At 41.6% G+C, this 15,654-nt stretch overlaps 5 protein-coding genes across 5 annotated transcripts; 4 read left to right on the top strand and 1 right to left on the bottom strand.

Annotated features, from left to right (window-relative positions):
* The first annotated feature begins 3,573 nt into the window (after positions 1-3,573).
* On the top strand, positions 3,574-4,997 carry BDB00DRAFT_431075 (DCP2-domain-containing protein). The gene is made up of 5 exons (XM_053117368.1): positions 3,574-3,833; positions 3,972-4,123; positions 4,208-4,434; positions 4,572-4,721; positions 4,821-4,997. Exons 1-5 carry the CDS (start codon positions 3,775-3,777, stop codon positions 4,914-4,916), a joined length of 684 nt encoding a protein of 227 aa, XP_052978844.1. The 5' UTR covers positions 3,574-3,774; the 3' UTR covers positions 4,917-4,997.
* Positions 4,821-6,303, top strand: BDB00DRAFT_828017 (uncharacterized protein). The gene has a single exon (XM_053123834.1). The coding sequence runs from the start codon at positions 5,217-5,219 to the stop codon at positions 5,952-5,954; it is 738 nt and encodes a 245-aa protein (XP_052978843.1). The 5' UTR covers positions 4,821-5,216; the 3' UTR covers positions 5,955-6,303.
* Positions 6,304-7,192: 889 nt separating this feature from the next.
* Positions 7,193-9,028, top strand: BDB00DRAFT_828014 (chaperonin 10-like protein). Its single transcript, XM_053123833.1, has 5 exons — positions 7,193-7,299; positions 7,389-7,941; positions 8,073-8,230; positions 8,381-8,564; positions 8,671-9,028. Exons 1-5 carry the CDS (start codon positions 7,241-7,243, stop codon positions 8,782-8,784), a joined length of 1,068 nt encoding a protein of 355 aa, XP_052978842.1. The 5' UTR covers positions 7,193-7,240; the 3' UTR covers positions 8,785-9,028.
* A 278-nt stretch (positions 9,029-9,306) lies between these two features.
* Positions 9,307-11,697, bottom strand: BDB00DRAFT_828010 (cytochrome P450). The gene is made up of 7 exons (XM_053123832.1): positions 11,377-11,697; positions 11,189-11,262; positions 11,048-11,084; positions 10,330-10,931; positions 10,085-10,250; positions 9,708-9,975; positions 9,307-9,614 (listed from the first exon to the last, which is right to left on the bottom strand). The coding sequence occupies exons 1-7, from the start codon at positions 11,622-11,624 to the stop codon at positions 9,462-9,464; spliced, it is 1,548 nt and encodes a 515-aa protein (XP_052978841.1). The 5' UTR covers positions 11,625-11,697; the 3' UTR covers positions 9,307-9,461.
* Positions 11,698-14,483: 2,786 nt separating this feature from the next.
* BDB00DRAFT_873331 (uncharacterized protein) lies at positions 14,484-14,914 on the top strand (the record flags this gene model as incomplete). Its single annotated transcript, XM_053127077.1, has 2 exons — positions 14,484-14,643; positions 14,745-14,914. The coding sequence occupies 2 exons, from the start codon at positions 14,484-14,486 to the stop codon at positions 14,912-14,914; spliced, it is 330 nt and encodes a 109-aa protein (XP_052978840.1).
* Between the last annotated feature and the right edge of the window lie 740 nt (positions 14,915-15,654).

The raw sequence follows: 15,654 nt of genomic DNA, 5'->3' as shown, positions 1-15,654 counted from the left end.
TGACCACATTCCCACTGGTATATATTGCAAATTTTCTTTCAGGGCGGACCACTGAATCTGCCGATCATCAAAAGAATTATGACAATAGCCCAGCACAAGCAATGACCTGGTCATGGCACCAAACAGTGCCTTGTACTACAGACCAAAGCTGTACCAAAACGAACTGAAGAGAAGAGAAAAAAGAAAGGCGAAATTGCTCGCTTTATATAGACATTTTTCTCGTTCGGGACTTCAAATCCCCGTGAATTCTCATTGGCCCAGATAACGGGTTGCGTATCAACTTGTGGGTTGCCTACTATGGCATAACAAAAGATACAGCACCAAAGGAAATGAAAGGAGGAGTGGTACCTGATGGTCAAGTAGACAAGCGTGCTTCGGCGGTAGTGGTACGTGTCTCTCACCCTGGGCTGCTGTACCTCCGATGCTGTCGCCGCTTGGTTGTGAGGGGGTCCGTGCACGGCACCGTGTCAAGCGAAAACAAAGACACGAATGTGAATGAGCATGTAGATTCACGGAAGAAATGCTTTTCTGTGAGCAATAAAATGGCAATATAGAATTGTCCGACAAGGTAAACGACTTAACAGATTCTACGGCATCAGTTGCTTAGTAAATATCAAGGACACGATCCTCCCAGCAGCCAGTTTCCATTTCACCCAACAAGATAAACAGTATAAAGCGTAGTCCACAGACGATTCCATTTTGCTAGTATCTTTTGACTGCATGTGCGGTGTGCGGGAATAGATACAACACACACTTGACTCCAACGCTGCAGTGTATCAAAGATCGTTATCTTTTATTGTGAAGCGTGCTTGTCTACTGTTGCTTTATAATTTTCGCCATCCGCCAACAGTTCTCTGAACTACGCCGTGAAACCTCCCTCCATCCATTCCGAATTCATACTCTATCCAAGTATGTATGTGCTGCCGCAGATAAGCTGTCCGCTCATGGTAAGTATACGCTGCCGCTAGTGAAGTTGACTCACCCTTCACTGGCTTTCATTGCTGCTGATAAAGTTCTTTTTGAGCAGCGTTCAAAATCCATTGGGACGATCAGGAGAGTAACATTATAAGCAATGACTTCCTACTGTACATCTTTTGACCCTTTTGCGCGTAACTCGTTGCTCCATTGATCACCTTGTTCACCCGCCATTCCTTTGTGCACTTTGAGTACCAAGTAAATTGGCCAAATCGTTGCGTAACAATGCGCTTTCACTCTACGGAGTTTTCGTTTCAAGGGAAAGCTGTTGGAACGTTCGAGGTTTGACACACGCATCACTTGTCACTATCCAAAGAAGAAAGATATGTGTTGCGCTCTTCCTGAGCTCCTCGTTCCTAGACTACCTTTGCTTCCTGCTGACTCACGTCAGTAAATGCTTGTCACAAGTGTGGGTTGATTCAGTCATGGTTGCCTTTTGCATATTACTTTTCAATAATTCGTTTGCATCTCTTTTTTTCTTTCTTTGAGAGTAAGGAAGACTGAACTAGCTTTTGCTCTCTATGTTGCTATTGCCAGGATGACTTTAGTTATATAATCTAGACATCCTGAATGCTGTTGTTTATTCGTTACCGCATCTGCAGGGTATTACAATGCTATCCAATCCATTGAGCGGAGTTGGGATCCAGGAAGCTTACTAGGGTGATGTTTATATCTTGGTTGACAGCACACAGTAGCACTCCAGCGTCTTGTATCAGGCTTGCCTTTTCTCTGGCGTTTTGAGCTTGCTATCGTATTGTTGTTCGTTTGGTAAGCATCAAGCTTAAGACACTGGGTTCATTTACTGAACAACTGCTCATGAGTTTGTTACATATAGAGTTTAAACAGACAAAGTACTGTAGTTAGAATTTGCCCAGAAAATATGAGGAACACTTTCCGGGAATCGCTATATTTCAAGATGTTCTTGATCCCGTATATATCCTAGCATGTGGAAGATGATAATGTTCCCGCTTACCATAAATATTGACCTTTGTCAGTAAACTTGACTCCAATAAGTCCTCTGCGTAGTATAACTCTCAAAGCGGTTCGAGTATAGTTGCAGCAGCACGTTGGCCAATAAATGTTGTTTTGAGCGGTGGTTGGATGTATTTCCTGTGAGTGTATGTTCTCCTTTTCATTCATACCTATTATTCGCTCAGATCCAATATATTTTCCTTGAAACTTATCATTTCCAGCAGATTCACACGGATTGCGCTTCATTTGAATCCTGTTGTACTTTCAAGTATGATGGAGCAGCAATCCTTCACGTCTGAGGGCAGTTTTAGGTCAGTATGTATAGGTACCTTCCAAACGTACTCTTTTTATTATGTATATAAAAGTTTCCTTGCAAGTATTGCATATAGAAAATGGCAGCAGCGACTTGCACGTTGTCAACAGCAAGAAGCAACAAATCTCCCCTAAGCGCGATGCCATCGAATGAGTTTTTTCTTGGGACAACCAGACATAAGATGCTGAAGACCATGACTTGCGGCAAGATAATTTTCGGTGAAGCCTACAGAATCAAAGGTTATCCTGGTCGACCAAAAACTTTTGAATTCTCTCTTCGTGATAAAGTCGACCGGGAGGTTGTTACCAAAGTTTTCGGATTTAAGTTTTAGCACAGCTTGCGTCCGAGGTGTAGCTTCTAGTGAGCACCAGCAATATGATCGTCTATTGCAACGTTTGGTTGGTTGTTCTGTAAGCTGAAAAAAATAAGCAATAAGGGGGTTCCCTTCGTGAGAACACTGTCGTTTCGAAAGTAATATAACACCATTGTTGTACTCAGTGACAATAAAGAAATAGAAATGATTATGGTCTTTGCTGTTTGGGAACGAAGATATAAAGCAAGGAGCTCAGTCTGTGTTGTAAGGTATCCTGGATAAAAAAAGCCATTCAACGGTCTTTAACGAACAATGAGTTAGAACTTACACAATGGACCCGAGAGCTACATCCATCCGAATTATTGATCTTAATGGCCATAATAGCACAATGCACTTATCTGAAAAGGGTATTCTAGGTACGTCCAACAGGCGATGCACTTATCAATATATCATCGAGTTGACTTCAAACGTAGCTCGCCTGTGAAAATGCCTGAAACGTACAATCCAGCGATATTACGGCTGATCTGGAATGGAGAACCGTAACCTCTCAAACCAGTTAAAAAAGCCTGGGCCAGTGCCAACCTTAATTATTGATCATACTATATTACTCCAAAATATGTATGATGCAGATCGTGCCTTTATAATCAAGCAAGCGCAGGAACGGCACCATGAGTACTTCCATGTTCATTATGAGAAGCGGGCTACAAAAGCATCTTGTGAAGCACTGTGGGCTTACGATGAAGAAAGCATGTAAGCCCACGGAGTACTGAGTCTCTCTTTGGAGTCATTAGACGTTAGTTCTCAAACTCAGAAGATAAACTGTCAGTGCGTTTTTATTGATGAAACAAGTGGATTCAAATTGTACTTGAAACGAGCTTTCGGGTGATTGAAAAGAGGCACTCTTATCAAGGCAGTAGTCACTATAAACCGTGGTGTCAACATATTTATCCTGGGTGTTATTGCTAAAGAAGGTGTGGTATTCCCTTGTTATAGAACTTACAGTCAGTGAAAGGGGACTCTAAGAAAAGAAAGTAAGACGACGGTGAACACCGCTTGGTTGCCAAAGCTGGTACAAAGAGCGGGGTCAAACATTTTTCGTCTTCCCTTTTGACCCTTTCGCTGATACGTATTACCACTTTTACACTGAATAATACCCCTTCGTTCCCTTCCGTCACCCATCATAGCCACAAAACATAACACGATGCACGCCAATGTATTAGCTACCGCAACTTTTGAAGAAATTTTGGACGACCTTTCAAGGTTAGTAGACGTGTACATTGTGCATATCCATAAACAGTCAAGTAGTAAATACGAAAACGACCACGACGACGAAAGACGACGTATTCAAGAAACTGACGTTAATTCGTTTCCCATTCGTTTTCCTTGTCAATAAATTAGTCGTTTTATTATCAATGTTCCTGAAGCCGAACAACAATCACCTGAACGCATCTGTTTCCAAGTTGAACAAGCTCATTGGTTTTATGAAGATTTCGTTCGTTTGTTACAGCCCAGCTTGCCGTCATTCCAACTCAAGACTTTTTCAGAGAAAAATATCCTTTTCTAAAAAGAGTTACATAAAAACACTAATGAGAGCGCAATCAATTCTTAACCAAATCGGGTTGTATTTTATCTACTTTTCAAGCATTGTCCCCTCATGGAGCAATGGGCACATCAACATGAACGAGCATATGCTAATTTTATGCAGTACAGATTCCGAATCCCAGTATGTGGCGCCATCTTATTAAACGAAACACTCGACCAGTGTGTTTTGGTCAAAGGTTGGAGCTCAAAGTCGGGCTGGAGTTTTCCGAGAGGCAAGATTAATCAGGACGAAGAATTTGATCATTGTGCAGTTCGTGAGGTATGTCGTTCAAGAAGGGAAAGGGGATATTTCATTGCCTTCGTTACGGAAAACGTCGTGGCATGGTACATGTTGTACAGAAGTGTACATATACATTTGTATATTCTGATAATGGGCTGCTGGTGGATAATTAACAGGTATTCGAGGAAACCGGATATGATATAAGCCCATTGATCAAAGACACGTACCTTGAAGCAACGATAAGAGAACAATCAATTCGGTTGTACATTATCTGTGGCGTTCCGGAAGACACCGAATTCCGGCCGCAAACGCGTAAAGAAATCAGTGTAATGTTACTTTTTTAGAGACCAACGACCAAGACAAAAAATTGGGGGAAGCAATTTCGAGGACAAGATAAATTGACTTTATGTGTCTATCATTTATAGCAAGTGGAATGGTTCAAGTTGGATGAATTACCTGGTATCAAGCCTGGAACTAAAGCCACCGGTCGATTTTATATGGTTGTTCCATTCGTATGGTAAATTGAGAACAAGCGAAAAAAAAAACAAAAAGAGAAATAGAAGGGGAAAAGGGAAGTTTCTTGCACAAGAAGGTTATTAAGTCTTTGAGTTAGCAAACTTAAATCCGCATTGCCGTTGATTCGCAAGGAGTATTATCGATCTAAAGGAGGAAAACCACCAAGAAATCATAACAATAATAACAGCAACAGCAACCACCATCATCAACAACAACAACAACAACAGCGAGATCATCATCATCCAAAAGCCTCCCGCAATAACAATAAGAAATCCAACAACGGCAAAAAGGCAGCGCCGACGTCAATGGTACCGCCTCCTTCACCTCCGCAAGATACTACGGCTGCCACCACTAGTAGTAGCAGCAACAGCAGTAATGCTACCCCTGAACCTTCAGTTGCCTTAAAGTCTCTTTTGGGCATATCCGCCGGTATTGGTGGTAGCAATAGCAGTAGCAGCAGCACCCCCGTCGCCGCGAACGCCAAGATTAATGCAACGTCGCCTCTCCCACCAGCTAATAAAGCTGCATCTTCTGCTGCTGCTGCTGCAACGGCAGTAGTAAATAAAGAAGAACAGCAAGAACAGCAATCAAAGGTAGCAGCAGCACCCGAGCCGTCAGTGGCCCTAAAATCGTTGCTGGGAATCCAAAAGCCAAGTTCTCCTGACGCATCGCGATCGGCAAGTAGCACGAGCACGAGCACGACGCCCGAACAGTCCGCGTCGACAGAAAACACGTTGCTTCAAATGTTACAACGTGCACAGCCACTTACTGCGCCTCCGCCTTCTTCTGATGCTTCTGCTACTACTCAGGAAAAACAGCAAGAATTACATCCATTGTTACAAGTGTTCAAAGATGCAGGACACGAGATCAAAAACCTCAATCCATCACAACCACTTTCAACGCCATCAAAAATCCCGGCACCAGTAGCAACAGCAGCATCACCTTCTACTACTACCAATGCAGCAGAATTGCACCCATTGATTGCGCTGCTGAAGAGTGCAGAAGTCAAAACCGAGGAACAGACGATTGTGTCAACACCTTAAATCTCGATTATTTGAAGATTTGTTACACGGCATTAAACCAGAAAAGGACTATATCTTCCCCACCATCCTCATTCCATCCCCCAACTCTATTTTCTATCACCACTACATCGTTACTGACTGTTAGCATTACAACTCTCCCAAACTTAAAGGGTCGTTCAAAACACACCCCTCAGTGATAGTATGATGTTACATGTATTTTATATACTTTGTATGTGTTTAGTACATGTAGATGTTTCCATCGAATATACGCTGTCCGAGAATACAATACATATATTATTTATGAAATACCAACAGAAATAAAGACGAGGGATGGTTTCTATATTTAAAAAACAGCTGGCAGGCGTGTGATCTGTGTGTTACGTTTGACAAGGTTATGCATGAGTATATTAGCGTGTCCGTGTGTGGTTGCCCATCGTATGTGATACCATACAACCATACTTAGCCTAGCTTTCTCTCTCTCCATCGGTGCCAATATCATACTGATCCATACCGTCGTACATTTATGCCGATCATTGACTTTTTGTTCGATTATTAATTGACCAAGGGTAGCGTGCAACGCGCGTAGTGCTCACAGTGTACCAACAAGCAGAAAGGTCTCGATTTCGAGAAAAAATTAAATTTGGACTTTTTAGAATTATTGCAAGATGCTGATCATCGATCCCCCAATTCCAATCTTTATGCTTATGGTGATGTTTAGTGTTATAATGGGCCGTAGGATCACTGACGAGGCTTGTCGATGTCTTGTTGCGCGATTTCAGGAGGGAGCGATATCAAGATTTGTTTATAATATACAGCAAAAAAAGTTAAACTTCATGCAAGGCGATTAATTATCATAGAGCAAAGCAAGAAGCGAGGAGCAAATGCTCGGGCGTAAATAGTATGTATGTGGCTGTGTAATGAGTAGACGTGGTTTACAATACAGCAATAGAAGGATTCTTCAATACTTTATATGGCGATAAACAAGTTATTCGTCAGTGACACCTCGCAGCTTGTAACAGTTGTCATCAAGCCTGCCATTCATACTTAGGGTTACACACCGAACTTACTTGCCCATAGCAATATACAGTATGCAACAACCCTTGGGGGGAGGGGTGGAGACACGATATTTTGGGTCAATTTGGTTTAGCACGTTTGAATTGTCTAATCCCTTATGATGATGAGATGGGGTTCGTCAACAATCGCGTCGTGTATAAATAGACCGTCTTTTTTCGCTAGACGGCCGATTGTTTTTTCTTCATTATATTAACTTTTGCTCCCGTCAACAGCAGCTTACTCTATACAACAAGATGACTGTCTCTGAAACTCCTGCTTCTTCTGGATACGAAATCACTGGATTCAAGACCACGTAAGTCTATTTTCTTTTGCTTTTGTGAATATAATCTATTTTAAAAGGGTGAATAAAAAGAACGCATCATGATAACACGCGTAATTTAGTGAAAAGCTTTTTGAATTCAAAAAGTTCGTACACCATGAAAAGCCATTGACCGAACACCAAGTCTATGTCAAGATCAAGGCTTGTGGTGTCTGCCACACCGACATGGATTATGCTCCTGTCCCCAATACTGTCTTGGGTCATGAAGCCGTCGGCGAAATCGTTCATGTTGGATCTAGCGTCAAGAGCGTCAAGCCCGGAGATCTGGTTGGTTTTGCCTACTTGAAGAATTCCTGCAACGACTGCTTGTTGTGCCATTCGGGTGACGATATCATGTGCCGCAAGCGTGTCATGTTCCCCGAAGGTTTGAACAATGGTTATGCCTATAGTGCTGTATGCGATGGTCGTTACGTTTACAAGATTCCCGATGGTATTGAAGCCAAGCATGCTGGTCCTTTGATGTGTGCCGGTGCCACCGTTTTCTCGGCAATGTATAACATCAACTTGAGCCCTACTGCTCGTATTGCTATTGTCGGTATCGGAGGCCTTGGTCATCTTGGTTTGCAATTCGCTCGCGCTTGGGGTTGTCATGTCGTCGCAATCTCTACTTCCAGGGTAAATGTTCTGATATGGTCAAGAATTTTCAAAGAGGAAGAGAAAAAAACAGCGGAGTCATGTGTATGCCGTGAGAGGGAGAAGAGATACTAATTCGCCGGAAAACCCTTTGGGGATGTTCGCGACTGCAGGATAAAGAAGAAGAAGCTCTCAAGTTTGGTGCACATGAATACTGGTGCTCCAAGGACTTTACTCCCGAATTTATCGAAAAGGCTGAAAAGTTCGATATGATCTTGAACACTGTCGCTGTCAATTTGGATTATCAAACCTATCTGGACTTGTTGGCTCCGTAAGTTGTTTTTCTTTTCTGGGTTTTAGGAGAGGCACTTTGTGTGACACTGTCAAAAAGATCAATGAGAGGCAGAGGGATGCTGTGAAAGATAAAATAAGAGTATAATAAACTAACTCACTTTGCATCCTTCCATAACGTATAATACAGTAACGGTGATCTTAGAATGGTGGGCATTCCTCAGGGTGAGATCAAGTTTGGACCTATCCTTCCTTTCTTGCTGGATCAAAAGAAGTTTACGGGTGCCATCTTGGGTGGTAGAAAACTGAACACTCTGATGCTTCGCTTTGCCGCCCGCCACAAGATCCGTCCGCAGATTGAAGAGTTCCCCATGGTATGTACAAACAGAAACAATCATTTATCTCTCTTGCTGGTTATAATGATTCTGCACTTAATACTATAAGGCTAATGATATATTCTGCATCTTTTGATAATACCAGACCGAAGAAGGTATCCAAACCGCCATCCACCACCTTCGTGATGGCAAACCGCGATACCGTGGTGTTCTCATTACTCCTGAAGAGGACAAGCAGTGTGACGATGCTCAGCGCTGACTCTCTTATCCCACACTCTCGACACTCTCCCTCTCCGTCTTCCTCTTTCTTTCTCTCCTACTCTCTTTTGTTTAAAGCCCAATTATACGATCCATTAACATCATCTTTCTATTACATTCTTCAATTCTTCTGCTCCCGCATTTTTGACAATCAGCATACATCCAAAATAAATAAAACACCGGATGGTATTTGGAGTGGCGCAATTAAATTATATCGTTTTGACATCCACACGGTTACCTTTTCTGAGCAAGCGACCGCCTATTATATATGTCGTTGTGTTGATCCTTTCTTCGTGTAACAGTTTGGATTTACGTAACATTTTAGCACCCGCAGTGGGACTTTGCTAGGTGAAGTATATGCGATAATAACTTGGCTCAAACGTTGCCCTTGACTGATTACGCGCAGCTTGGACTCAGTTTCAGTATCAGTAAGATTACTTTCAGTCGGATTGCTGTGTTCAGATATTACCAAGGACAACGTTCCTGGAATTGATCGTCAATACATACAAATCTCGCATATCAATAACATAGCGCAAGCAGCTCCCAATGTACAGTTTTACGGAAAATGGTTTGGAACTGTGGTAATACATTCATAATTATTTGTAATACAATGGCACATACGAAAGCCATGGTGGTTGTGGTATAAAAGTGTTGCTAAATAACCGAATAGGAAACTATTTAGCGTCGCTCAACAAAAACTTGAAGACCAGACTTCATTGGCATTGTGAGCGAGATCATATAGGTAATTTCCTGATCATGTGCGAGCGAGAACTTGTATCTTCTAAGCAACATGACGATAGCAACGATTGCCTCCAGCGTCGCGAGTTGTTGCTACATTGATTAAAATGAACACGGCAATGTCATCCATTATATGTATCAGCTAAGCGAAAAAAATTGTCCGAAGATGAGTAAATAGTATCTTACGCCTAAGCAGATTCTTGGTCCCGCATGAAAAGCTGGCCATTGACCAGCAGACTCTCGACGTAAATTGCCGTGTTCATCTAACCACCGTTCAGGCTTGAAATCCTTGGCATCGGGACCCCAAACCTTCGTCGAACGACCTTGACTATAAGGTGACCAAACCACAGAGTCTCCTTTGCGAACATGCGTTCCGTCAGGCCAGACGTCGTCTTCAAGTGCTACTTTGATGTTGGACGGGACTGAAGGATACAACCGAAGGACCTCATAAAACCTAAAGCACAAATGATGGTGAGCCCGTTGATATAGCAATGCATTTTACTCTCAAGTGGCTGTATGATATTGCTGTTGCTGGGGCAACATTAGCTACTATGACAACATACACTGCATGGGCATAGGTCAGGGTGCCAATAACACTATACAAGGCTGGGGTATCCAGTTCATGTTCATCCCGGACTTTTTCATTAATTTCCTGAAGCAGTTTGGCTTCCACACGTGGATGTAACATTAAATTGTAAAACGTCCAAGATAATGCCTGGGCTGTCGTGTCTTTTTTTGAAAGAAATGTTAGTTTCCAAGCAAGTATGGCAGTATGTTTAAAAGAAGTATATCTAACTGTAAAGCTTACCACGACCCGCAATGATGAAATTAAGTACAGTATCCCGTAACTCTTTATCATTCAATGTTTTGCCATTTTCATTCCTGGCACTCATGAAACGGGACAAAAGATCCTTAAAATCATCGCCACCTTGGTCAATTTGTTTACGACGTTCGCCAATAATTTTGTATGCAAAATTATCAACCACCTTCAAATGACCACGAACCGATCGCGTGCGTGGATGTAAAATAGGTTGTAAACGTTCAATAATAGGCATAAAGGGGTTGATGAATCGATCCATGCAGTTAGCTTGACATTGGTCAAATGAATCTGCAAAAGACACTTTATCCTTGCTGGCAAGCGCGTTAAGTTGGACACCAAAACCGATTTCGACAAACGAGTCCAAAGTAAACTTGTACATGACGTCATGGAAATCAACAGGTTTGCCATTATCCGCCTTCTTGTCAAAAATACGGCTTGTCATTACAAAGACTTCCTTAACAAACACATCAACGAAATGGTCCTTGAAGTTCTTGACGTTAAAGATCAAACTGGCTGCTTTTCTTTGGTATCGCCATTGGTCACCGTTCGCGACGAAGATACCGTGTCCAAAAAGATCGCCCATTGCATCTCTACGACAAATATATAAATGCAAAACATATTAATAATAGATGATACAACAATAAGATGTTGTGCAACCGTTCCGCACGACAGCATTATACACATTTGGATAAGACGTTTTTTATACCTCATTTGCTGGCCCTTGATATAATTTCCGAAGTTTGCTAGAGTAATCACATGAAATGAATATATGTGGTATCAGCGATCCTTTTCAGAAACCCAAGTGGGGGTAAAGCGGAGGAGGGTGTGCTCCTCGTTAGTTCCGTACTCTTTAAAAAGTGTTCCACATTAGCTGGAGATAATGTCGTAATGGATGGTGGAAGACCGAACGCAGACTCCGTGCTGTTTGATGCCGTCGTTGTCAAGGGTGATATATATCATAATGAATCTACGCACATTAGTAACAAACGAAGTTGCATGTACGAAAACAAGAGAAGCCTATTTTTTGTCACATACGCTGTTAAAGTATCTAATCTTTCCAACGTATACGTTTGATATTCATAGAGCTGGTCTTTATTACGCAGTTGCATGCCAAGAGTACCAATTAAAGGCTCTCCGGTGATGAAAGGAAGGTCTGTACGTCTTTCATCAAAGATAGCACGGTCGTTATACTTGATAGCAAGCAAGCCGAGCATTCCTACTGCTGCGCTGGTCGTTATGGCAGCAATTTGTGGTACATTTTTCGTATCAATAATTGGAGTCATAGTTCTAGTGGAAGTGGAACGAATGGGAGGGGAACAGGTGGGAGGAGAAGAGGGAGAATGGGGAAAAAAGCAAAAACACGGACAGCAATACAACTTGAAGGATCGCTGCAAATTTATTTGGGACAGCGCTCTTTATTTTAACTTTTTGTGAAACAACGCTAATGATAGTAATACCGCGACGCGTTGTACACCATACACCACTGCACTGGGTGTGTTTCGGTTATCCATGTCAACAGCTTGATCACAGAGCTCTCTGGTAAACCTTTTCCGGGTCAACAAACAGTCTCATCATTTATGATATTGGTATTGAAGCAATACACGAATATTTATACAGGACACAAAGATAACAAAGGATAATTATCAGCTCTTTGCATATCCCATTAAGACCCATCCAGCACCGTTGTTCACTAAAAACTTATTCATTGACAAATCTCCAGTAGCGTTATCTGAAGATAAAAAATACTCAAAAACCGATATGGGTAGTATTTCCATACATGTTTTAAACCAACTTATCTTTGACGTAGGTATCATATCCGTACGGTAACTCGCTATTTATGCCTTCGAGTGTTGAATTTGCTGTGCAGTCTGCCGTGCATCCTTCAAGGTCCCTTGAGATATTTCAGCGTCGTGCTGATACGACACATAAGTCGAAGAAGCCCGAAGAACCCTTTGAAAAGAGTGGGGCAATTCTCACTCGGTCTGATTGTTTGTGCAGTGGGAATCACAAATCTCTGTAACAACCTTGTTGGTGTAAGCCGTACAACCGCTTTTACTGTACTAGGGTCAACCTCCTCGGTTAATGCACTGCAATGTCCTCACAAAATTGCAAATAATGATCGGGTTTACCGTTATCCATAAACATTAAAACGAAAAAAAAATACAGAACGAAATCCTCACAAGTTTGCAATTAAAACTATGTTATTCTTCATAAGAAACCCCAAATACAGGACTTTCCTGATGGTTGGCAGAGCGTTTTTTTACATCATGGCGCCTGAAAGGCGTGAGGGAAATTTCAGTGGCAGATATAATTATGGCAGAATTACAGTAACAAAATCTAATCGCGGCTGTAGATCGTAACTCTCGTCTTCCCTGCACTCTAAAAGAGATGCAAATAGAGAATGTTTGTAGGATCGAATGTCGATTAAATTTATTATTAGAATGTATTGTGACTTACAATCAGGCTTATATATATTTTGGTACGCAATCCACAGATACTGTATGTGATTTAAGCTTAACAAGGTGCTTTTACAAAAAGTACACACAAAGGTAATTTTGCTCATAAGAATCATAAAAGTTGGCATATATCATGTCTCTAATATGGAGCACACAAAAAAGCAAATATAATATTGTATAGTTAGCATCCATGTGTGGGGATCGTCTTCATTGCATTAACATTTACTATAGCTTTGTATTACATGATGCATCTATATACTTGTACGTTAAAAGATATTTAAGTTTGGAACCTTCACCCAAGAAGTCTTATAACACAATAGTAAAACCTTTCTTCATTGTAACAGTAAAACTTTAAGGTTTTTGTTTGTTTTTAGACGCTGGCCTAACAGTTAAAGTTGACCGAAATGCTGGAATATGTGCGTATGTAAAACTATGTAATGTTTATAAAATGTGCTAGTCTCTACTACATCTGTTGCATAACGGCTACACTTGGTGACAGTCGGCACAGCTGTATCATACATAGGTTGGTGGGGGGGAAGAAGGAGGATGGATATCGTTACTGTTGCTGTTGGTGAACTTTGTGCTGGATGGGTAAAACGCCACAAGACAATGGTGACGATGATGACGTATATATAGTAGCTAGCTAAGGACTGAAAGTATTGTTCTCCTCCTTTTCATCCCAGGGCTCTTGTGATTTTACTGCTTGCCCTGGATGCATATGAAGGAGGGGTTTTTTCAAGGGCTTTGAAATATAGTTCGAATAACTAGAAAGATCCTGTGCCAAGAAACATAGTGATCACCTGTCGTCCCGTTTCTTCTAGACATTAAAGTATTATATATCACTAGATGAAAAAAATAGGAGCGAAAATGTACGATGATATATACAGGTTATCGGGAAACCTTGGAGTAAGTTTATATAGCAGGGTTCCGCTTATACACACTTGCGCGGTTATACTTTTGATTTTATTCGGTCTTTTGACTATACCACACGTACAGACAGAGAGCGAGAGAGAAATTGAGGATACATTAGCAGTATCATCAGCACCGTTGTCGATCCAACAGTCAAGTGAACTCATGCACGTTTAGCCACGTTTATATTCGAAAGTGTTAAATGTAAAAAAGGTCGAGGGAAAACTTTAGATTTTCCTTAATAAGACGAATCAATGCACTGTGCATGTCTGTTATTGACAGCACAAATCAACGGTAGAAGAAGAAAAGCACTTTCTTCGACTGTAATGAAATTTCAAGATTCGTCAGCACTTGTTTTTTGGAATAAAGTGTAGCGACATCCACATAGAAAAGACAGTAAACATTTGAATTTATCCAGCAAGCGAGCAAAGCCAACGTTCGGGCGTTTGCGGAGAAACTCAATCCTTGATGGCCGGCTTGCAGAGAAAAGCCCCAAGAATAGGTTGCAAAGAAACCCTCATGCATAACATTGCAGTTGTTGGGAATTTCTTGCTCAGATTGTGGCTCTATGATTTATTACAAATGCAGTATATCTCTCAAACATTGCGCGCGTGCGGAAAAGAGAGAGAAAAACTTTTTTTTTAAAAAATTGCGTCCCCTTTATTTGTGTGTGTGTTTTGTGTATCTTTCTTTCTCCTTCTTCTACCATTTTTGCCATCGTCGTCGTCGTACCTCTTCGTTCAACACTACATATTAAAGAAAAACGAAATCATCATCATGAATGCCGCTGTAGCCATGCAACACTCTACAACACATCGAGCATTCATCGGAGGCGCTATTAGCATTACAGCCGGCCTGGTATTCGGTACAGCCAGTTTCCTTGGTTTTGGGGACAGTGCTGCCCAGGTCCTCACAAAGTGCATGTCGGCATGGATGGGTAAATAACGTTCCCGTTCATCGTTGTTTCAAGCAGCTATACAACAAGCAGCATGATATGATTGCTAAGAAGAAAAGGATTGCTTTTTAAAGATTCATTAGGTCACCATCATCGGACAGGGTTTCCTAAGCTTCTCATGGAATCAGCAGCATCCCATCCAAACGGTCCCTTGGATCATCTCCGGTTGCTCAATAACGCACCCGAATCATTATCTACACTCTCAACATCAGCACCATCAAGACGTTTGTTCGTCCATACTCGATGCGCATAAAAGGAAACAAGAAAGAAAATTTATTATACTTCATCAACAACTCCTCCCGATCCCGCCTCTCGTCAACAGCAACTGTCACTAATCCCTCCTTATTTCTCCTCTGATGAGTTCGTACACTGGTTAAACCGCTCCCCTATATATAATATCCTACTGCTGGTGGTAGTGGTGGTGGTGGCAATCCCACGAGTATTCAATATAACAAAATGATTGTGGCTGATCAAAAAAGGAAAGCCAAGTTCAAGGAGTCGTCACTGTAGGAACTTGAACATACCATGTATACGACATCCATGGCTGCTGTTTCTGCTGCTGCTGCTGCTGCTGCTGCTATTGCAGCCAACTCTCTATCTTTTATCCGTGCAAACCAGTATAGTTTATCCCCTCGTTCCCCTTCTTTTCTGTCTTTCTTTCTTGTATATTTTTGTTTCTTAACCCCGCCTCGTCTCGTCTCCTTGCATGTATTTTATATTCAACAGTACAAGTACTATCTCCATTATATATTTATATTTACATTGACCTAATGCATTCTTCATCATATAATATACTTTACTTTAACCTAACATTATACGTGACTTACAGCGTTTAAAAAAAATTGTTTCGTGGGGTGCAACGCACTGGTCAGCTGGTTTCTTTTCCATATATGTGTGAGCCGCTATAAATGGACCATTGTTTTGATCCTAATCACATAATTGTACATAAAGGATGCTTAAATGTCACTGCTGCATGCTGCAGATCACTCAGCT

The sequence above is a fragment of the Zychaea mexicana genome (genome assembly GCF_025766255.1).
Source record: "Zychaea mexicana strain RSA 1403 chromosome Unknown BDB00scaffold_46, whole genome shotgun sequence".
NCBI lineage: Eukaryota > Fungi > Mucoromycota > Mucoromycetes > Mucorales > Lichtheimiaceae > Zychaea > Zychaea mexicana.
Note: the sequence above shows the minus strand (reverse complement) of the source record. Positions and strands in the feature narration are given on the sequence as shown.